The following is a 21455-nucleotide window of genomic DNA, read 5'->3' as shown; positions in this document are numbered from 1 at the left end:
AAGTGTATATACTCATGAGTACATAGTCTTGCATGTGTATGTATGGAGTGCGTGGTTCAGAACGCCCGTATTCCTTTATTCCTTCCTACTTCCAAGTTGTTGATGATGTTAGAGTTCCGGATGATTTTTATCTTGCTTCAAGGTGTTTCGACTTGACACGCGTGGGGATAAAAGATGCTTTAGGAGTAGTAGACCCGGCTCTGCTTAGGTCGTGCTCCGAGGGGAGGATGAGATGTGAAGTTCGAGTCGAGTCGCTTCGCGGGATTGCAGCATTTCCGAATCCGGGCCCCCGTACCCCGTACCCAGCCAGCCGTTTTCGGCAGTTGATGTCACTAATACCCACTACATCACCTACAGTTCATACGGCTGGTACCCACAGGGCATCCATCTCCTTCAGTTCCATCTTCCTGTCGTGACCAGGTGGTCCACGCATTACCCGTCGAGGTTTGGTGGGGTCTACACGAGAACTGGCACGAAGAAAATTGGTAGGTTGAATTGTTCTAAAATCTCTACACGACGGCTGGCGGCTATACATTTTTTTTTTTTTTTTTTTTTTTTTTTTTTTCAAAGGAGGTAAAAAAAAAAAAAAAAAAAAAAAAAAAAAAAAAAAAAAAAAAAAAAAAAATCCGATGGGTGCGTATCATAAACTTGTCTTCCCCCGCGTCTCAACGGGAACCCACAGCACCAGCACCCCGGCCAGCACGAACATGCCCCCACTGATATACACGGGCACACTGGTCTGAATCCCGGCGACGATGGCGATGACGGGAGCGAGGATGCCGCCGATGCGATTGGCGCCGCCGACGAGGGCATTGCCCGTGCCACGGTACTGGGTCTCGAAGATCTCCGGGGTGTAGGCGTAGAGCACGGCGTACAGAAGACTGCTGGTGAAGCTGTAGGCGCAGTTCCAGCCGAGCAGGGCGGCGGAGGAGCGGGCGGTGGTGGAGGCGAGCAGGAAGGCGCCCGTGAGGGTGGCGCCCAAGGCCAAGGTGCCCTTGCGGCCCAGTCGGGGGATTTCGACCATCACCCCGCCCACTAAGCTGCCGGGCACGCCGACGGCGCTGATGATCAGCGAGTTGCGGTAGGTGATGTATGTGGACCCGTCGCCGAATTGGATGCCGCGGGTCTGTTGGAGGTAGGGGAGGAAGGCGTTGTAGAGCGGGAAGCCGAGGCCGATTAGGGCCCAGATGAGGATCATGAGGATGGTGGTACGTGCTCGCGGGCCCGAGGCAAAGAGCGCCTTCAGGGCGGGGAGACTGAGGACTGCGAGACGTTCGCGGAGGTGGTCCTTGAGGCGACGGGGGTGTCGGGGTGCTTGTTGTGCTTCTTGCTGCAAAGTAGCGGAGAGAGGACCTTCTCCTTCCCCCCTTCCGCCGTCCTCGTCGGTGAGGTCGTCGATGGAGAGGTCGGTGGTTTTGCCGTTGCGGCGCGCGACTTCGTGAATGACCGTCACGGATTCTTCGTACAGCCCCTTGCCCATGAGGTACTTGGGCGACTCGTACAGGGTGAAAAAGACGCAGCGCGCGATGCACATCACCAGGGCTATGCCGCCCATCGTCAGCAGGAAGTAGCGCCAGCCCATGTTGGCGGCTTTGGTGCAGTGTGTCGCCGAGGCGCACGTCATGTTGCCGATCAATGGCCACGCCACAAGATTGGCCAGGAGCTGCGCGAGCGCCCAGTTCAGGGAGAGCACGGTCAGGAGATACTGATGCGAGCCCGGGAGGAATTCGAGGAAGATGGCCGAGTCCACCGGTAGATTGCCGCCCACCCCGAAAGACCATAGGGCTGTGAACACCCCGATCGCGGCGAAGGTGGGCGACCCGGCGGCGATCAGGCCGAAGACCGCGGTGATCGCGATGGTCATGTTAAAGGCCCAGCGGCGGCCGAACACATCACAGGTGAAGCCCCAGAAGAGCGAGCCGGCCAGGAGTCCGATGTTCTGCGCCAGGGACAGTAACGGGGGCTGCGAGACGTGGAATTCGTAGGAAACCGGCACCAGCAGCAGCGAGGTGACGATGGGCCAGAGGTTGTCGCTGGCCCAGCCAAATCCAATGACCCCAAAGAGCTGCCATTGATACCGTCCCATGCCGATATCTTGAATGGCGCGATTCAGTCGATCGGCCTTGTAGCGGTAGGCGGAAGATGCAGTGTCATCGTCGCGGAACGAAGACTGCTCGGATAATGGAGTGGTGGAGGAATTGAGAGGCTGAGACTCGCTGGGTTTGGAGGAGAGTGTAGGCATGATTCATTGAGGAGGAGGAGGATGTGATGAGGGGGCGAGAAATCTTGGATGAATTGTGTGAAGTGGTTGTTGTTGTATGTATACTTCTTTCTTATCGGTCGGTCGGTCGGTCGGTCGGCGGTTTGGAGAAAATGCGGGGGGATTCAACTCAATCTCTCTCTCTCTCTCTCTCTTACTTTTTCTCTCCACGGAGCTTCTTCCAAAGGTTCATTTCACCATTTCACCTCCATTCGTTCGGACCACAGACACAGACACATATGCAATGTCAATTACTGCGAGAAGAATGAGAGTGTGGTGGAAAGAAATAAAAAGAAGAGAGAGGGGGAAAGAAGGTGCAGCTAAGCGAAACCCCGACAGGGAAGAGATGACGCGATCGGACAATGAATGACTGACTGATGGACGACTGGCAGCTCACTCACTCCCTCCCTCCGACGACGAAGTCTACACCCAGTCTGGTGCATAAACGAGATTCGCGAGGATACGAGGCAAATGATCACACTGATGATTTAAATTTCAGCACACATACATCCCACTACGGAGTCTTGAGGTAGTAATGACTACCAGGCTGATCCATGATCTCCTCCCTAGCACTGCGACGGTGACACCCCATTCCCACCTCGCATGCACGCTTATTAGCCCGCCAAGGTACTGTACGGGGTCAGCCCCGGATAAAACGAGGTCGGGATCGTCGGAATAGGAATGGAGGCCGTGGTGCCAAATGCGGTTGCCAAGTCGGCGGCCATCGTCGTCGCCGAATACCCCGATGGAGCCGCGGTGACCGTGCTGGTCGTGGTGTACGAGGTGTGTGAAGAGCTGTCCTTGAGACAATACCCTGATCCGTAAGCGGATCGGCACAGGTACAACTCGCTCGAGCCGCTTTCGGTCCAGATGGCGATATCCTCCAAGGTGAGCTCCGTGCAAGGAGCCGTGTCACTACAAACCACTCGAATTGGAGGTCGTTTTGTTCCATCGGCCTCAGTTCCCTTCCAATTCTTGACCGTGATGTTGTTCAGCTGCACCCCGTCACCGTCCACTGCAGTCATGCTGCTCCAGTACCCATCAATGTCGAGCGAGTAAGCGTTTCCATGCCCTAAACGCATTTGTTAGTCCACGCCAAGAGTCATTACTTCAGGCAGTACTTACCGATGAAGTTTTCCAGCAAAACATTCGACACCGTTCCACTGCCACCGTTGCTCTTGATCATATACATCTGGTTCGAGGACCACGTATACACATTGCGATAAACAATGTCGGTGACGTCCGTGTCGGCTCCCAATGATCCCATCGCGCAGCCCCCACTCCAGTTGCAATAGATGCTCTCTACCAAGATGTTGTTGGCAGGGCTCTGCAGCCAACTGGTTAGTCGAGGCTCGAGCGCATCAGTCTGTGTTTATGTGGGGAAAACTCTACCTTGACTGTAACACACTCATCCTTGTTGGTCACCTCAACCTACAGGAATGCATCTCAGTGAGTCACGAGGAAGAACAGGGGGTGTCGCATGTACAACTTACGTCGTGAACCCAAATGTTGCTTCCCCAGACATCAATCCCATCCAAGCCGCCTTCATTGCCACCACGGATCGCCATGTTGTATACCTCACCGTCGGAGCAAGTATCCATGGTGAAGTGAAAAGCAGGCGCATCTACCAGTATCAGATCGTGCACGGAGAAATGGGTCACGTCGGTCAATCGCAGAATGCGTGCTCCGTAGGTACCCTCCGCATGGTACACATAGCCGAATCCCTGCACGGCACCTTTGGAAGTGCTACTGAAAAGTTCAAAGTCGGTGGTGTCAGTGATTGCAATCATGTTCCCACTAGCGGTTCCTGTGCGATAGATGATACCATCCAGCTGGATTGCGGTCGCGCTGCCCCCAGTCAGAGTGACCCAGGTATTCAGGGCATAATTGCCCGATGGGATGTAAACGAGGCCTCCGCTTTTGCATGCAGCCCAGGCCGATGCAATAGCAGTCCCCACATCGGTCGAGTTGTCGGCTACGGCGCCGTAGTTGAGTACGTTACATGTCTTTGTCGCTTTCTTGGTGGAGGCAGAGGTCAAGGGGCCAACGCTGCCAGAGAGTTGACCGCTGACGAGCGCCGGGATAGCACTCAAAGCGAGAAGGAAGAGACCACGCATGGCGAAGACAGATCAATGAAACACAGCCTTGCTGTGGTTGTTTCGCCGAGGTCTCACCCAAGAGCTGCCGCAACAAAACGCAGCTTTTATCTTCCAGCAGGGTCTTCATTATGGTCAAGAGACACTCCCACCGGAGAATCTACAACGTGCAGGTGTCCTGAATTTCCCTCCAGCCGCTGATGACCCAGCAGGCTGAGGATTCTCCGTCCTGTCAGGTGTTGATTGTGGCTTCCTACTCCGTGACGCATGTGTCAGAAACCCCTTTCCTGAAGATGATCTCTGCTGTTTTCGTAATCCATATCAGTGGAGTGCCCGGAGTCAAGCTTCTTTGTCGAGGGCGTCAATGTCCGAGTCTTTCCTTATTCATGGAGAATTGTGATTGATTCTACCCGCCACGCAAGCCAGTGTCAGCACTGTCTGAGCATCGGTCTCGAGGTTGAGACGCTGATCATACCCCGAATGAACGGTGACTGACTCGAAGGATTTAGGTCCAGGGGCAGTCAGGAGGGTTCATCTCGGCAAATGTCAAACAAGAACTCATCAACACATCCAGACGCATCGCCTGACGAACGACTTTGCGGGGTACATGCGGCGGGGTCTTCGTGCAACAAGCAATCATCATAAAGCTTCTGCCCCGAACGTCCGGGATATTTCGACGCGACCAGGAGAGAAGACATTACTCAGGTGCAACGATCGGGTGAGTGACCACCGATTGGGCAGTACGTGCGGGTGGTTGTGTCGCATCCCAGCGCTCAGGCCCTACCAAGACGGCCGGCATCACATTCTCGGCACTAACTCTCCTAAGGCCTGGATTGAGATATCACGTTGGCCGTTCGTCTCTCGCATTGGTATAACCGAGCTATGCTTCGTTTAATCGGCGTCATAATCAAGGGCGCTCGGCCTCAGATAGATAGATACTCCGGCACAACTATACTCTGCAGAGTCGAAAAAAATCTGAAGACATTATAGGGAGCAAGTTCTAACCAATCGAACTCATCGTTTTGCTAGTTCCGACCCTAGTATCCCGTTTTCCAAGCCCTGAAACGCCTGCTCAATGTCCTGAGGGATGTCGATGTGTTCAATGAACCCTTTGCCCTGAGGCCCATAGCCATGCTCATCATCTCTCAACCGCGGGATTTCGCCCATCAACAGTCCTAAAAAGCGAGGTATACTCCATAGACTTTCCGCAGAGATTCCTTCTACATCGTAAACCAGCTCATTATGTTCCCGCAACCGAACGCGGGGCACTATGATTGGCCAGCTCAACAAATCCGGGGTCATCGGCGCAAAGGCCTTGACGAATGAGGCAATCGTCCTTCGGGCCATGGTGGGATCCTGGACGATGATTACGGAATTGGGTGCCGGGATGGCATTGTCTTCCAGCAGGTGTTTCGTCTGTATCGCATTTTGCCCACAATTGGTGGACTGGTCCTCGATCAGAAGATTGCCCCCAGCCTTCCGGAAGTCCGAGGCCACGGCCTCAAAACATCTGGTGAAGATCATGTGGAGCACGCGGGCTTCCGGCTGGCCTTGAATGATCGGAGACAGATGGCCATACTTGGGGTGTTTTGACACCGCCTCATATAGGTAAGGGGTGGAATGGCCAATTCCGCCGCAGAAGACGAGGGTCTTGGTGGCGTGCGGGTTAGCGGCGAGGAATGCGAAGACAGCCTCGGCCTGGTGGAGGATGGCGGACACGCAGATCACAATGCAGTCAACTGCCTGGGGGGGCGGCTGTGCTGCAGGGAGTTGCTCATGGGCGAGGAAGGCGGAAATCAGATTGATGCTGTGAGGATCGATTGATGCCATCGTTTCTGTTTGCTTGATTTGGTGAGCGCTCTCTAGCTTTGCACTGACTACCTTTATTCTGTAAACGGGCAGAGAGTGAGTGGAAGTGGCTTGATGAAGGGACAACCCGGATGGCGGATGGAGCCGATCGCCGGCCCTCCCTCGGCATTGCCCAAATGGGAAAGTCCTCTGCCAGTAGGCAATCATGGCTTCACTGCATCAACGCTCACCTCCTCAACGAATAACCAACTTAGTTAGCATACCAAACATAAAGCGACTGCTCAAACTAGTCAAAAAATCATCCAAACTCAACCGCATCCGCATTACGCTGAAGGAGTCGACAGTAATACCGCAATAAGGTAATTTCGGTTCCCAAACTCGTGCACTGGCCGCAGGCTTGGACGGTCAAGCATCCGAGTATAAAGGCTCGCAGCTGAGTCCTGAGCAGTGTGAGAATAAGTGGACCTGGTGGGGTCACACTCAGTCGTATGTCGACAAGGGCTTCAGCCAATGGATTCCTAAGCTCGCGAGAACAAGCTCGCTCCATATCACTCGCATGGGACTGCGTGAGCGAGTCATAGTATAACCTGGTCTCTGTTCACACCCCACGCACGCCTCGAGAATTGTGTCTTGACACATATACGTCGCGTCATCCCTTCTGCCAATGGAACTGTCAAAGCCGCTATTTTCACGACAGTGGAGGTGAAGGACACGCCAAGTCCTAGTCGTTGCGATCAGAGGCATGGCTAGAGTTTAACTTTGCCACTGGAGCAGATAAAAGCTATATTGTGTCTTTGGTCGACCTACTACGGTTACGCGATGATCAGTCTACCGTGGCTTCAGACCCTGAAGTCGGTTGCGAGCCAGCTGCGCGCTCATTGATCAAGCATGGTAACGGCTGTTGGCCATTCTGTTCATAAGCGAAAGTACTTTGCGCACACCGTGGGCCAACTTACGTCTGGTCAGGCAAACGAAGAAACTGGCTGGTGTGATAGTTGACAGCATACCCATTTTCAGGCGGCTAAAGCCAGCGCCAGCACCAGGATTCAAAATCGTCCTTCAAAGTATCAGCCCAGAGGATTCTGCGTTGCGTCACCACAGTTTTGATTAGAGATGATGACCTCGATAATACACGAGGCTTTTTCTTTGCTTCAGACAATGCGAGCCAGCCGAATTGTAATTTAAATCGAAGTTGTTACTAAAGAACAGCTACCACCAAGTCTTGGCAGATAGAACCACATCCCAGAATCTTGCATTAATCAGCGGACTATCTTTGAGTTGTTCTCTTTCAGTGACTCTGGGCATCCAGCCTCACTATTGCACAGCCTCAGATATCCGGCCTCTGAGCACGGGGTCGGTGCCTGGCCTTTGGCGATCCTCGTATTCCTCAGCCTTACACCCTGGCAACGGAATCCTCCGCATACACTAAAAAGAGAGGCTGGTCATTGCCTCAGTTATTGGAAGACCTGGATCTTAGTCTTGAATCTTTACGTCGTCCTGATTTGTTTAATACCTGCATCCTTGTAGCGGTAACTATGTCTTTCTTGGACGGAATCTGCCTCAGACACCGTTTGGACCGGTCATCACTACCGAGCATTACACAATTGAACAGAGCGTCGTGAAAGTTAAGTGGACCTGCCAGTGCGCATCTGCAGTCGGAGCTGTGAGAATCTGTACTGGGACCACGTGAAGATTGAGCCCGATAAGATGATACTCACTTGGAAAACCTGGCAGCAACCGAATTTTACGCATGTGGCGGTAGACGACGAATATGACAATGATGCCCAAGGCTTCGAACCTTCCATTGATCAAGTCAGTCAAGAACACGGGCATTTGCGATACCATATGGTAGCGTGCTGAGTCTCACGACTACTGTATAGCTCTTGCTAACATGTTCGGCCGATACAGGAGACGATAAGACGAGTTAGTTTTGTGGCTCTTGCAACCTTTCCGAGCATGTTTAGGCATTTCCGTTTGATGCTTGGTTCATTGTCGCGCTACATCTCCGGCGAATACCACATGTGTGCTCCAGAGAATGCGGATAATAGGGATTGAAGGGTGTTGCCTGGATACGCGATCGTCTTACCATCCTCGCAGCTTTGTCATCCCTTAACCGAGGAGCGGCGGCCATGACCAAGAGTGAAAGATTCGCGCGAGCCGCAGAATGGCTTCATTCTTTTGGAAACAAGCAGATCCTTCACTGACAAGGGTGAAACTGGGAGGAATCCACCGCGCCCAGCCCTATAGCCACTCCTACGAGGCAGGTACCGACAATCATTATTTCCTCGCCAAATGGGCTTCACTGCTGGGGTTCGAGGGGCTTCCAAAGGACTTTGACAGGGCGTATACTGATATGTCTATTGCCGGTGACTGCACCAACGCGGGATCTACTGATGCAGATTATCGCTCTGCGCACTCGAATCCTCGCAGTGAGGACGACGCCCCCCGCTTCTTACCTAGTTCGAGGCCTATGAGTGAGTCGCAGACGTTGCATTCTCCCAGTAGACACGACTCGCAAAATGCCAATAACAATGATGAAGGTTCCGTGTGCAATCTGGCGAGAATCATCGATTCTCACAGCAGGAATCTCAAGACGCAGCGCATCATGACACCATTTATCCGAGAAAGGTTTCTGACCGAACTGACCATGAACAAAATGCTCCATCCAACAACCGAAATGCAGAAAAAGCGGTCAAAGTTTCCGTCGCATATAACGACGAATCTCCCATGAAGATTCAGACTGAAGTTGACAACGGGAGTCCAGGATTGCCTCCCAGTATGGTTCAAGTCTTGCCTCGTGGAAAACGGCCACTCGAAATACCAGGGTCTTCGTCGGAAAATGGTCAATCGGGCAATATGGGAGGCAGCCACTCTCCCCTCGGGGGGGGACTACTAACTGCTCCTATCGGGGAGAGGCAGTTCTAATGATGGCAGTCGCCATTACGACGGTTGATCGAGTAGCTATCAGGGGGGTTGGAATCCATATTTCAGCAGCTCTCACAGTAATGGCAGCGGCTACCATGGTAGCGGTTCAAGCAGTTCGTCTGGGGATGGATCAAGCGATACCTATTGCAGCCGCTCTTATGATAGTGGAAGGTCGTTCAAATTCCAGCTGAAACTAGATAGAAATCAATGTCTTGTTTTCTGGTTCTGTTGTCGATGCCGCAGTCGCCGAACCAGTTGCCAAGTCGCCGACTGTAGCCGTCATCCCCATCAATTTCTGTCGGGCGAGATCGAAATAATGCGTGACTCACCTTTTGGATGTCTTTAGATCGGGCCTTGCATGCTTGACAGCATCTGGTTCAGACATAAAAACAAAGACTTTTGTTCCGCAATCCATCTGCTCGGGATACTGAGGCGGCGTCGCAGCCTCCGAATCAACTTTCCCAGAAGCCCTCGAAGCAATGGCCTGTCCAAACGCCTCTTCGCCCACTGAGCCCTCCAAGCATGATGTGGGCTGGCGGAGAGTCGTCCGTCACTTTACACCTTCGTATGGTCATGCCCACACGGCTTCTTTGAATCGCAATGGCTGGCTAACATAGGCCCAGTTGGTTCTCGGTCACCATGGGCACCGGAATCGTGTCCATTCTCCTGAATACTCTGCCCTACAATGGCCCATGGCTCTACTGGATCTCGGTCGTGGTTTTTGGCCTGAATATCCTCCTCTTTGCAACCGGATGCATCATCAGCCTGCTACGCTATACGCTTTATCCGGAGATCTTCTTCGCCATGATCAAACACCCTGTGCAGTCGATGTTCATCGGCACCTTTCCGATGGGATTTGCAACCATCATCAACATGTTCTGCTTCGTCTGCGTCCCAGCTTGGGGCGAATGGAGCAGGAATTTGGCTTGGGGGATGTGGATCTTCGATGCGGTCTTCTCCGTGATCACCGCGTTGTCGTTACCGTTTCTGCTGTACGCCCCTGTGTGAACCCTCAAGGCAACCACGGCCACGCTAACCCCTGGCAACACCAGAATGGCGCATGGGAGCGAGACACAGCTCTCTTCCATGACTGCGGTGTGGCTGCTCCCCATCGTCAGCTGCATTGTTGCCGCGTCTTCGGGCGCCATCGTAGCCGACGTGCTCCCCAACCCGCAGCACGCCCTGTGGACGGTCATTGTGAGCTACATCCTTTGGGGCATTGGGCTGCCTCTTGCGTTGATGGTGATGGTGATCTACCTCCAGCGACTCACGCTGCACAAACTACCTCCCAAGGCAGTGATTGTGAGCGTGTTCCTACCGCTGGGGCCCCTGGGTCAGGGCGGATACAGCATCATGAAATTGGGTGGCGCGGCGCAGACGATTTTCCCGCAGACGCAAACACTGGAATCCGGGTCCGGCGCGGTCTTCCACACGATCGGGTTCATGGCGGGCCTCATCCTCTGGTCTTTCGGTCTGGTGTGGCTCTTCTTCGCGATTGCGTCGATCGCGCGATGCCGGAGTTTTCCCTTCAACATCGGCTGGTGGGGATTCACCTTTCCGCTGGGGGTGTTTGCGACGTGTACCTGTCAGTTGGGGAAGGAGTTGGCGTCTGAGGTCTTTCGCGTATTGGGTACGGTAAGGTTTTTTTTCTTTTCTTTTTTTTTTCCTGTTTTTCCCTCCTCTTGTGAATATATTGTGATGCTGATTACATAGATACTCTCGCTCTGTGTAGTGGTGTTGTGGGGGGTGGTGGGCGTAGGTACATTGCAAGGAGTCGTGTCGGGCCGATTGTTCTTTGCGCCTTGTTTGGCCGACTTGAAGGCACGAGAGGAGGACCGCGGGGAAGCGGATGGATCAAAAAGGGCTTGAGGTTTTTTTCTTCTATCTGGAGGAGGACAACGAGGTATGAAGTGTATGTATAAATAAGTGTAAAATACACCAAATATACAATTAATCATCATGCATAGGCTGCAGACAAAAAGCTTCAGGGATAGTTACAGCATCCACATGGCGAAGGGAGGTTAATTAAGCTTAAATGAATAGATTGAACTTTGAGGGGTGGACAGGCAGACGATGTGGTGCCTCTTCTGCTATTTTCTGGGGTTGAATTAATTATTTTTGGTGGGGGAGGGGGGTGAGGGGTGGCATTTATTTTATTTTAATATTTTTGTCTTTGGAAAAAGAAACATTTCAGGAACAAAATGATATTTATTTTATTTTGCGGCGACGGGAACCAGATTCTTGTACCGTCCTTAGTGTTTGGTAGTAAGGAATGGGGACCCAGAGACGCTCGGACAAGCTCATGCTCTTTAGTAAGTAGTATACTTCGCATACTATATATTATATATTATGTATACTTTACTCCGTATATACTGTGTATACCACAGTACGAAGTACTCTTTGTTGAGTGAAGCAACTTGATCATCTTCAGCTACCTGTCATCCTGGATTGTGAGGAATGTGCTGGATGGAGTGATGAAGTCATTGCTCTCTCGGTTTGTGCCCGACCAGTGGCCGCCCGACACGCACTTTCTCCCTTCTCCCCCTTGTGACTGGCCAGCCTGGCCCATGATCACGTGATAGCTTCCACTTCCCAAATAAAACCCTCCCCCCCCAAAAACACTCGATTTTCCCCCAATTTCCCCAGAGAAAAAAAAATAATATAAAAGGGGAAAAAATTCAGAATAACCCAAAAATTAAATATTTAATGAAATAAAAAAAAAAAGGGACCGAGTTCCATCACGCCTTCCCCCAAACAAATCATCGCGCGCAATCCTCTCCAAACTTCACGATCCCATCCAAGTCTTTCTCTTCCCTTTTGGTTGAGTACTTGGTGAGTGTCTTTATTTTTTATTTTATTCTCCCCTCTCTCTCTCTCTCTCTCTCTCTCCTTGGTGAGGATAGCAGGAGAGTCAGTCATCTACTAGGGTTGACGAACTGGCTGTTCGTACACATACACCTTGCATTTGCTTGCTGAGCATACCCATTTCCCTCTTCCCCCCCCCTTTTTTTTTCGCTCTCACCTCGATTTTATTTTTTTTTTCTTGGCTGGTCTGATCCCAACCGAGTGCGCGGCTGGTCTTCCTGGGTTTGCCGTAGCGGGACTAACTGAAATAGCAGTAGCCTGACAGCCTGACAGCCTGAGGCAGGGTATCGCTTTCCCGATCTGGGGTTGCTTATTCCGCATTGAATTTGATCACAGCGTGACAATTCCGCCACCGCCTTTTCCTCCCTGGCCGCGCCCCCCCTCCCCCCAAAAAAGTGCAGCCCGAGGCCAGAAAAACAAAAAAATCCAAAAATAAAAAAAATAAAAAAAAAATAAAAAAATAGTTGCAGACGCGTCTCTCCCCCGTCATCTCTTGTTGCAACTGTTCAGGTTCATCTCTTTCTTTATCGCAATACATTTCCGAACTTGCACACATCCACTACCCCCTCTCTCTTCCCATCCATCATTGAGAAACAGCTGGTGGGTGGAGTTTGGTCTGGAATTGGCTTTCTTGCCACCCCTCCAAAGGTCAGTCAATTCACTCACTCTCCCTCACTCACTCATTCACTCCCAGTCCGCCACTCCACACTCTCCGCCTGCACATCTCCTGGTCACATGTTCTCCGCACTTCCCCTCCCCCAATCCTTCCCCCCCCCCCAAACTTTTGATATCATCAACCACCCTTTATTAATTTATCCGGGAAAAAGTAGCCACACCTTAGTCTTCGGGTGGGATTATTTCCCAATACATTCCCCCGAAGATGATGGGCTATAATGGTCTTCCGTTTCAGCAGCAACGGGCCGCCCAGCAGAATCCCCATCCTCAGCATCATCATCACCAACAACCACCACAACAACAACAACATCATCATCACCATCAGCTACAGTCTCCATCCATGAGTGCTGCCACCGCCACTCATCCACATCATGCCGGACTCGCCGGGAATAGCAGTCTGCTTCGCGCCCATACCCAATCCGAGTTGGCGGCCCATTCCCCGGATCCCCGCAAAATCACCCCGGTCTCCTCAAGTCCGCTAGTCGGGTTAAATACTGCCGGTCATTTCGGCTCCTTCCCCGGCCACTTCACGCCACAGGGTTCGTCCGACCTGCTGTCCCGGAATGCCGACTCGGTGGGTCAGTTGAAGGATCCCTATCTATCCTTGCAGAGCCTCCAGCGCAACATGAACCCCATGGCTGCCAATTATCGCTCCCATGCCATGAATGCGCAAGCCGCCATGTCGCCCCATGCGCACTCCATGGGGATCGCGTCGCCTCAGCAGTCGCTCGAACGCCTCCAGCAGCAACATCTGCAGCACCGCCAGAGCGCCCATTCGCTTCCCAACGCGCAAGCGCCAACCCCGGCGGCCGCCTCACCCATGCTCGGGGCGAGCCAAACCGCGCATGGGTTCCACCAGTCGCCTTTTCAACAGGCTCCGCAGGCGTCTCCTTACCAGTCTCAGGCTCAGCAACTGCCTCAGTTTCACGCGCAGTATCAACAGTCTCCGCACCAGGCGTCTCCGTATCAGAACCAATCGCAGCAGTCTTCGTACCAGCAGCACGCCCAGCAGACGTTTCAGCAGCAGCAACAGGCTCACCAGGAAGCCCAACGACAGGCTCAACAGGAGGCGCAACGACAGGCTCAGCTAGAAGCTCAGCGACAGGCGCAATTGGAGGCTCAGCGCAAGGCACAGGAAGAGGCCCAGCTGAAAGCCCAGCAGGAAGCTCAATTGAAGGCGCAGCAGGAGGCTCAGTTGAAGGCCCAGCAGGAGGCTCAGCGGAGGCAGGAGGCCCAACTGAAAGCCCAGCAGGAAGCCCAGCGCAAGGCCCAGGAAGAAGCTCAATTGAAAGCGCAGCAAGAAGCTGCTCTCAAGGCACAACAAGAAGCCCAACTGAAGGCCCAACAAGAAGCTCAGCGAAAAGCCCAGGAAGCTCAACTGAAGGCACAACAGGAAGCCCAGCTGAAAGCTCAGGAGGCCGCTCAGCGCAAAGCCCAACAGGAAGCCGCTCAGCGGCAGCAGCAAGCTCAGCAACAGCAACAAACGCAGCAGACTTTTCAGCAACAGCAGCAAGCCCGCTTTCAACAGCAACATGCTCAGCGATCACCTTTTCAATCGCAACCGCAGCAGCTTCAATTCCATCACTATCAACATCATTTTCCACAACCGCAACAACAACACTCGCCACAGCAACAGCCACAGCCACAGCCACAGCAACAGCAGCAGCAGCACACTCTGATGCATCAGCAACCGCAGCAACAACACCAATTTATTCATCAGCATCCAGTACAACCACAGCCTCGTCAAATTCAGGCCCAGCCACAGAGTCAGCCACAGGCCCAGCCGCGGAACCAGTCTCAGAGCCAATCTCAGTCTCAGTCTCAGAGTCAACCTCAGACTCAACCCCAACAGCAGCATCCGGCACAGTCATCTACCCCGATCACGGAGAAAGCAGCACCTAGTAAACCGCGGAAGAAGCAGGCCAAACCCGCTGCATCGCCGGTTCCCGCGGGGATACACATCAACGGACAGTTTCATCCCGTTTTTCAAGCTCAGCTTGGACCTTCAACTCAACAGCCTGGCGCTAGTAGCCCTGCCAAAGCTCCATCCACTGCTACCGTCAATGTTACTGCTACTGCCGCTCCTGCTGCCGCTGCTGCCAACGCGGCTCAAAGTGCCGCTCATAGCGCTGTTTCTGGGACTGCTCCTAGGTCTCTTCCGGACGCTATCCCTAATGCTATTCCTGGATCTGTCTCAGGGGCTCCTCCCGGTTCGCAAGGTGATGTTCCAGCCCCTAAGAAAAGAGGTCGTCCCCGCAAGCCCCTCGCTCCCGGGGAAGTGCCCAAACCTCGTAAACCGAAAAGACCCAAGAAACCGCAAGAGACTACCACTATCATTGGTCCCGATGGTACTCCAATCGAAGTCCCTGTTCCCCCCCCACCGCCAGCCTTGGGTCCTGATGGTAATCCCCTGCCGCCGCCCCCTCCCAAGAAGAAGCGACCCAAGCTTCCTCCTCTGCCTCCGATTGTCTTGCCTGACGGGACCATCATCCCTCAGAAGCGCGGTCGTGGACGGCCGCGCAAGACTGAGGTGAGCGGCGATCAGCCCCCAAAGCCTCGGCCACCTAAGAAGCCATCGTCCAAACCAGGGACGGGACGGCCACGTGGGCGACCCCGAAAGGCGGATGTGCTCGCACGAAAGGCAGCAGAAGAGGCGGAAGCTCAAAAGAAGGCCCTGGCTCAAGGGGGTGAACCAAGTCAGAGTTCAGGACAAGCATCGCAGACACAGCAGGATCAAGCACCCCAGCAGCAGCCGCAGCAGCCGCAGCAGACACCGTTGATGCAAGTTCAACCTCAGCAGCCTCCGCAACAACAACAACAGCAGCAGCAGCATCAGGTGCAAGCACATCAGCAACATCAGCAACCGCAACAGGCCCGCGCTCAACCTCATCAAGCGCTGCAACAGCAGACTCAACAACATCTCCATATCCAGCAGCAACAGGTTCAGCAGCATACGCACCTTCCGCAGCAGCAACAAGCCCAGCAGCAGGTTCATCAGCAGCAGTCTCAGCACCAGGCCCAACACGCTCACCAACCGCAGCATGCTCAGCAACAGGCTCGCCAGCACCAGGCTCCGCAACATGTTCAGCAGCAAGCTCACCAGCAGCCACAGGCTCAACAACAGGCGCAAGTCAAGTCGCAAGCCCAGGCCCATGCAAAGCCTCAGGCCCAACACCAGCACTTGCATCAGTTCCAGCTTCAGCACCCTCTGCCACATCAACAGCAAGCTCAAAATGTCGTGCAGCCTCAATTCCAAATCCATCAGATGCAGGTCAAACCACAGCCCCATCTCCAGGCTCATCAGATTCAGTCGCCGCATATGCAAGCCCATCAGATCCAGTCTCCCCATATGCAATCTCACCAACTGCAGGCTCAACATCAGCCTCATGCTACTGCTCATACTCAGCACCACGCACAGCAGGTGCAACCGCAGCAACACCAACCGCAGCAACCACAGGCGCATCAACAAGCTGCTCGACCCATCCAGCTCCAAGCACAAACGCATATGCAGCCGCATCATCCTCAGGCTCACCAACTACAAGCGCATCAGCTGCAGGCTCAAGCGCAGACACACCCCCATGCTCATGCTCATGCGCATCAGCACCCGCATTTCAACCTCCACCCCCACCTTCACCCTCACATCCAGCCTCAAACCACCGATTCCATGACCCTCAACCCGTCTCAGAAGCGTAGCGCGCCTGTGGACGATGATCCCCGAAAGCGGGCTTATATAATGCCTCAGCAGATGTAATGGCGTCCTCGTCCCATCCTCAATGTCGTCATGCCCGCTGCTAACGTCCACCCCCTTTCTGTTATAACTTAATTATCTCGGACTACTGTTCGTTTTCTGTGATGTATGCTCAGCGTGGTATCTGTCCGTGTTCCTGTCTGGTATCCTTGTGATTTGACTTCCCTCTTGGCCCATGTTTCTATCGTGATGAATTATAGCAATCAACATATCGATCATGTCGTGGGCAGAAAGCCTACTTGGAGCTCGTTCGGGTCTTACTGTTGGGGGTTTGTGTTGTTGTTTCGTCTAGCCTGCTTCGCCCTGCTTCGTGCTTATCAGCATCGCATTGCATAGCATAGCCATAGCCATGATCATGGTCATAACCCATGGAGCTTCAAACATGATGACCATTGAACTTGGTCAGAAACCATTGTACCAGATTTCCTTGATCCAGAACCAATATTCTAGTCCCAAATATCCTCCGGCCCCTGGCTTGCCGACAGTATAATCCCGCGCAGGTAAGAACGGCAAACCAAGTAAAATACCCATATGTGCATCAAGCACTATTGTATATCGTGTCTATCACATACGTATCGCCAAGAAAAGGGACCGAACCACCGGGGAAACAAACGCCCTTGTTGCGCAAGACGACCATTCCGCCGCAGCCAATGCCCGGCTTTATGACTCTATCTATTGGGCTACTATACCACGAAGCAATTCCCATAACAAGCCCGGGTGGTCTAGTGGTATGATTCTCGCTTAGGGATTTCTAAACCCCAAGCATATCTGCGAGAGGTCCCGCGTTCGATCCGCGGCTCGGGCCTTGTATTCTTCTTTTTGGAGTTTGAGAGATAAATTATCTTTTTTTGATATAGGAGTGAGTGAGAGCGGTGGTGGGTGAGTCAGCCCGTCTCGTTTTGAAACACCCTTACTTATTATATACATATATATGTGTGTGTGTGTGTGCGAGAATGAAGGGTGTCTGTCATTGGCCCGTGTGGTGTTGTAGTAGTTAGTGGCCGTGTGCTTGGAAAGAGAGGAGAGATGAGGGAGGGTGCGGGCGATCGAATTACTGTGATGGCAAGGAAGAAGCATCAGGCATACATACATATATACAGGCAAATGATGTAGTATTGATATGTGACTGGGAGGGGGATGGACGGTATGTCGCTATGCATAGTGTGTTACGAGACTGTATACATATAGACATATGTTATCTATTTATCAATGATGATATTTATATATTCATTGCAAGTAGAGACCAGTGACGCGGCGATCACTTTTTTTTTTTTTTTTTTCTTGTCGAATCTCTGTACTGTACGTCCGGTACGACAGGAGTAATAGGATGGATAGGAGGGATAAATGTTTGGGGCTAAGAAAGACGAATCTCATCATCTCATGCGTCGTGGTTTCAATGGGTTCGAACGCACGTGAAGAATTGAGAAACCGAACTTCACTAGGTTTAATCAAGCCGCGACTACCCATCAACTTCTCTCTCTTTGTAGAATCATATATTGGCTACCGGGCCTGAGTCGACTGGGCCTGAGTCGACTATATAAAATGAGGACCATACTTCAAGATAGGATGACAACTCGACACAACAGTTGTAAGTAGTCAGCAAGATAAAAAAGATACCCGGAGAAAGAATAACCAGATTATATATCAGACAGACGCCTCGCTCCTGTACATACCAGACCCACCGAACCATATACCGCTGAAGATTTCAACACGGAAGAAAGAAACTGAGCTGATCCGCTATATCTATCTACATAGTAGGAATTCGAACAAGAAAATTAAAATGTCATCGGGCGTCGATTTGACCTTCATCCCCGCCCAGAGCTGGCCCATCCAGAGTCGGCGGGTGTTCGTCAATCTGCATGGCCGTCGTGGGTTCATAATTCGCCGCTTCCGCCTTCTGTCCAACGAATGTCTCCAGGTCGGCATCGACAGGGAGGTCACTCCCGTCTGGAAGATCACTGATGTCGATCCCGATGCTCGGGGCGATTCGTTGCACGACGCTGTGGCATTGCCGGAATGCGCGGCGCGCGGCGGTATGGGTGTAGGATAAGTGATGGAGCCAACGGATGGCCTTCTTCATCTGGCGCGTCATCGTGTTCATGTCCACGGGCCCCGCGAACGATTGCTGGTGGATGGAGGGCGCATCGCTGGTCGTGTCCACATGATCGCCGCCGGTGGATGGAAGGACTGGGGGCCAGCAGGTGAGATGGAGGAGCAGCGCGGTAGTTGCTTGCATGATATAGTGCAAGATGCACCACCAGGGTGTGACTGAGATTAACCAGGGGAGGCTGGGGTCGTTCGGTAGGACAGAGAGGAGGGAGCAGGCGGAGCGAACGCAATTGCGGGCCATCTCGTTACGGAATTGGCCGCGTGACGAAGCGTTGTGGCCAGAGGTGTGCTGCGAGGATGAGGCCGTATTTGGATTGGGAGACATCGATCCGGATTTGAGACCGGAACGGGTGAGACAGGGCCGGCAGAGCGTGATGCGGGCGCTGTAATAGCTGATGGCGAGAGAGCTGCGTTCGCGCTCGTACAGATTTTGGCGAGACTGAGGTACCCAGTACGCATCATCGTTATCGCCCACGGTGAAGCGGTAAGCCGGAGGGACTTTCATGAGCCAGATTCTCAAGGTGTTATCATATTTGCGAATGCGATGTTCAACCTGGCTGGCGCGGTCCCGCAACCCTTGAATGCTATAAATCCGGTTGATGATGGCCTGCGTGATGCTGCAGAGATCCACGAGGAGATGGAAGTAGAGCGACGGACTAGGCGCGCAGGTTGCGAGCCAGGACGCAGTAGTGGCTGCTTCCATATCCGTTTGAAGGATAGTGAGCTTGAGGCGGCTCCTCCGAAGTTCAGGGTCTTCTAGTATCGAAAGAACCTCGACGCTGTTCCAGGTCTCCTCCTCAAAGGGGAGAGGCAACGGGGTTGCACTCAGACCCTCTCCCACGCAGGAGACTCGGCCTGTGATGGCCGTCAACAAATGTTCCAGGAGATATATCGACCACCACAGCCGACAGCGAGCTTCCTTGGCAGCTCGCGACGTATCACTACTCTCCAAACGGAGATTGATTCCCAACGAGACGGCTGATCGAAAGGCCATGCTCGAAAATTTGAAGGAGCTGAAGTGGGGTAGTCAGCTTTGAAATCATCCCGCGACGCCCAAGGAAGGCACTTACCGGTTGACTTGGCACATGGACAGGAAGTAGAACGCCACCAAGAACTCCGCCTGGATCTGCTGAAGGTTGGCATGCTCGAAGATGACATTCTCACCCAGCGTCAGCTTCCGTGCCCGATTCAGATACATCACGTCATCATAGTCCCCACCCTTCTTTCCATGCACCGACTGACAGAAGCGGCTTCCTATGGCGAAAATCATGTTCAACACTGCGCGCCACCGGTCCGTCGGCTCGATTTGGCGATTGCCCTGGATAACAAACTGCGAATACTGTGAGACGAAGAACATCTTGCTGATCACATTGAACGACGGATGCACACTCTCCATGTAGGATCTGAAGAGCCGGTTTGCGACTTCCTTGGGCGGCAGCGCGTACGGGTCAACCGTGGCCATCACGGGAATATCAAGGTCATCCAGGTAATAGTTCATTGCCGCCATGGGAGTTTCCTGCTTCTGCGCCGGCTGAGGGACCAGTAGGAGCCGCTGCATCTGCTGCTGCCCCTCCGACGCATGATCGTTGCTAGTGACCTCATTGAGCTCCTCCGTCTGATGCCTGCGCAGCTCCGCTTCATCCTCCAGCTTCTGCAACCAGGACACTTCTGAGTTCTTTCCGAAGAACCCTGTCGCAACGGCCCGCGCGCTGCGATTCAGATCTTCCTCAATCATGTCCATTTCCTCCAGTGACCCAAGGGACGAGGAATCCGAGTCAGAGTCATTTTCCTCGTTGTTGGGCGGCTCTTCTGGCTCAGTGCCATCGGAGACTCGTAGCTATCGACCCCTTAGCAAAGAAGAAGAGGGGGGAAGGAAAAAATAAGCTTACCCTCAAAGCCCGACGGATCCTCCTCGCCGTCTCGTCATCCGTGGTCCGTTCCAGCTCCTGCAATAGCTGCTCATAGATCTCCACCTTGCTCGTCAACGAGCCGAGTTTCCTCTGGTCCCGCACCCGCTTGACTTCCACGTAGGTACATGTTATATTGTGATCCGCACACTGGCGACAGATGGGCTTGCCGCCCGCACACTTGACCTTTCGCAAGCGGCAGGGTTCACATGCTCGTGTGGACCGACGCTTTTGGGGTTGATCATTGAAGCTTGTGGTGCGGGGGATGGCCACCTTGCCGTTTATAATCTGCCGGCCAACGAGGCCGATGTCGTGAGAAGACGAGGAGGAAGAGGGTTGGCGAGCTATGGGACGGTTGCGGGAACGTGGTTGCTCCTGACGGCGCTCCGAGTGATCCTGGTTGGGGGTCCGGGAAGAGGTAGTAGTGATGGTAGTAGCAGTAGAGTAAGGGCGAGAATAAAGCGGTGGATAGCTGGAAGTGGGCTGCAAGCCCGCGGGCAAGGCGGAATTGCCGATGAGCTCCCACGACCAGTCGGAGCTGGTACTTCGACTATCATTGAATGGTGCGCCACCACTCCCGGCGGGAGTGGTGGGATTGGTGGTGGGATTGGTGGTGGAAGTGTTGTCAGTGCGTGACTCCGAATCACCATTCACAGCAGTGAACCCTTGGGAGAATGAACTCGACGAATCCTCCATGCTGCCTTATATCGGGCCCAGGTGCGTTACCCATTTGTTAGGTGCTGGGATCGAGATTGGATTCAGGTAGCGGAAGCAGAGCAAGATGATCGCGAGTAGAGAAGAGAGACAGACAATAATGTGTAAAAAGGGAAAAAGAGGTGAGTAGCGTAAAGATGGCAGGAGAAATGGAATGGATGTGGGGATGGGGATGGGAGGAAGTGAAGGAGGTTGAACAATTCACAGTGTGTGTGTGTGTGTGTGTGTGTGTGTGTGTGTGTGTGTGTGTGTGTGTGTGTGAGTGCATCATCGGGGATTGTCAAGCAGAAATGATGTCATGCCAAACTCACACGAATTCCGACACCCTAATTTCTTCCAATCACCCC

General features: G+C 53.2%; 7 protein-coding genes and 1 non-coding gene across 8 annotated transcripts; 4 read left to right on the top strand and 4 right to left on the bottom strand.

Moving 5' to 3' along the window:
* Positions 1-625: 625 nt before the first annotated feature.
* BP01DRAFT_94903 (putative sugar transporter) lies at positions 626-2532 on the bottom strand. The gene has a single exon (XM_025580259.1). It carries the CDS (start codon positions 2240-2242, stop codon positions 641-643), a length of 1602 nt encoding a protein of 533 aa, XP_025429585.1. The 5' UTR covers positions 2243-2532; the 3' UTR covers positions 626-640.
* Positions 2533-2833: 301 nt separating this feature from the next.
* BP01DRAFT_94783 (rhamnogalacturonase A) lies at positions 2834-4670 on the bottom strand. Its single transcript, XM_025580258.1, has 4 exons — positions 3754-4670; positions 3653-3691; positions 3386-3587; positions 2834-3332 (listed from the first exon to the last, which is right to left on the bottom strand). Exons 1-4 carry the CDS (start codon positions 4375-4377, stop codon positions 2875-2877), a joined length of 1323 nt encoding a protein of 440 aa, XP_025429584.1. The 5' UTR covers positions 4378-4670; the 3' UTR covers positions 2834-2874.
* A 295-nt stretch (positions 4671-4965) lies between these two features.
* BP01DRAFT_358316 (YdcF family protein) lies at positions 4966-6235 on the bottom strand. Its single transcript, XM_025575403.1, has one exon. The coding sequence runs from the start codon at positions 6184-6186 to the stop codon at positions 5371-5373; it is 816 nt and encodes a 271-aa protein (XP_025429583.1). The 5' UTR covers positions 6187-6235; the 3' UTR covers positions 4966-5370.
* Positions 6236-8329: 2094 nt separating this feature from the next.
* Positions 8330-8896, top strand: BP01DRAFT_384258 (uncharacterized protein; the record flags this gene model as incomplete). Its single annotated transcript, XM_025577489.1, has 1 exon — positions 8330-8896. The coding sequence occupies one exon, from the start codon at positions 8330-8332 to the stop codon at positions 8894-8896; it is 567 nt and encodes a 188-aa protein (XP_025429582.1).
* Positions 8897-9555: 659 nt separating this feature from the next.
* Positions 9556-11501, top strand: BP01DRAFT_424677 (TDT family transporter; the record flags this gene model as incomplete). The annotated part of the gene is made up of 6 exons (XM_025579714.1): positions 9556-10082; positions 10143-10720; positions 10804-11002; positions 11058-11110; positions 11347-11402; positions 11478-11501. Exons 1-6 carry the CDS (start codon positions 9730-9732, stop codon positions 11499-11501), a joined length of 1263 nt encoding a protein of 420 aa, XP_025429581.1. The 5' UTR covers positions 9556-9729.
* A 1268-nt stretch (positions 11502-12769) lies between these two features.
* Positions 12770-16752, top strand: BP01DRAFT_358313 (uncharacterized protein). The gene has a single exon (XM_025575402.1). The coding sequence runs from the start codon at positions 12836-12838 to the stop codon at positions 16379-16381; it is 3546 nt and encodes a 1181-aa protein (XP_025429580.1). The 5' UTR covers positions 12770-12835; the 3' UTR covers positions 16382-16752.
* A 337-nt stretch (positions 16753-17089) lies between these two features.
* Positions 17090-17183, top strand: BP01DRAFT_t221. Its single transcript has one exon. It is a non-coding gene; the product is annotated as a tRNA-Pro (tRNA).
* A 698-nt stretch (positions 17184-17881) lies between these two features.
* Positions 17882-21331, bottom strand: BP01DRAFT_358312 (uncharacterized protein). The gene is made up of 3 exons (XM_025575401.1): positions 20377-21331; positions 19558-20324; positions 17882-19500 (listed from the first exon to the last, which is right to left on the bottom strand). The coding sequence occupies exons 1-3, from the start codon at positions 21088-21090 to the stop codon at positions 18162-18164; spliced, it is 2820 nt and encodes a 939-aa protein (XP_025429579.1). The 5' UTR covers positions 21091-21331; the 3' UTR covers positions 17882-18161.
* Positions 21332-21455: the final 124 nt, after the last annotated feature.

The sequence above is a fragment of the Aspergillus saccharolyticus genome (assembly GCF_003184585.1).
Source record: "Aspergillus saccharolyticus JOP 1030-1 unplaced genomic scaffold BP01scaffold_25, whole genome shotgun sequence".
Classification (NCBI taxonomy): domain Eukaryota; kingdom Fungi; phylum Ascomycota; class Eurotiomycetes; order Eurotiales; family Aspergillaceae; genus Aspergillus; species Aspergillus saccharolyticus.
Note: the sequence above shows the minus strand (reverse complement) of the source record. Positions and strands in the feature narration are given on the sequence as shown.

Bases quoted from the DNA above. Each gene is read 5' to 3' on its own strand.
- BP01DRAFT_94903 (XM_025580259.1), bottom strand. From the start codon at position 2,242: ATGCCTACACTCTCCTCCAAACCCAGCGAGTCTCAGCCTCTCAATTCC.
- BP01DRAFT_94783 (XM_025580258.1), bottom strand. From the start codon at position 4,377: ATGCGTGGTCTCTTCCTTCTCGCTTTGAGTGCTATCCCGGCGCTCGTC. The intron at 3,692-3,753 runs GTAAGTTGTACA...GCATTCCTGTAG, and splicing joins GCAACATTTGGGTTCACGAC to GTTGAGGTGACCAACAAGGA. The intron at 3,588-3,652 runs GTAGAGTTTTCC...AGTTGGCTGCAG, and splicing joins ATGAGTGTGTTACAGTCAAG to AGCCCTGCCAACAACATCTT.
- BP01DRAFT_358316 (XM_025575403.1), bottom strand. From the start codon at position 6,186: ATGGCATCAATCGATCCTCACAGCATCAATCTGATTTCCGCCTTCCTC.
- BP01DRAFT_358313 (XM_025575402.1), top strand. From the start codon at position 12,836: ATGATGGGCTATAATGGTCTTCCGTTTCAGCAGCAACGGGCCGCCCAG.
- BP01DRAFT_358312 (XM_025575401.1), bottom strand. From the start codon at position 21,090: ATGGAGGATTCGTCGAGTTCATTCTCCCAAGGGTTCACTGCTGTGAAT. The intron at 20,325-20,376 runs GTAAGCTTATTT...AGGGGTCGATAG, and splicing joins GGATCCGTCGGGCTTTGAGG to CTACGAGTCTCCGATGGCAC. The intron at 19,501-19,557 runs GTAAGTGCCTTC...ACCCCACTTCAG, and splicing joins TCCATGTGCCAAGTCAACCG to CTCCTTCAAATTTTCGAGCA.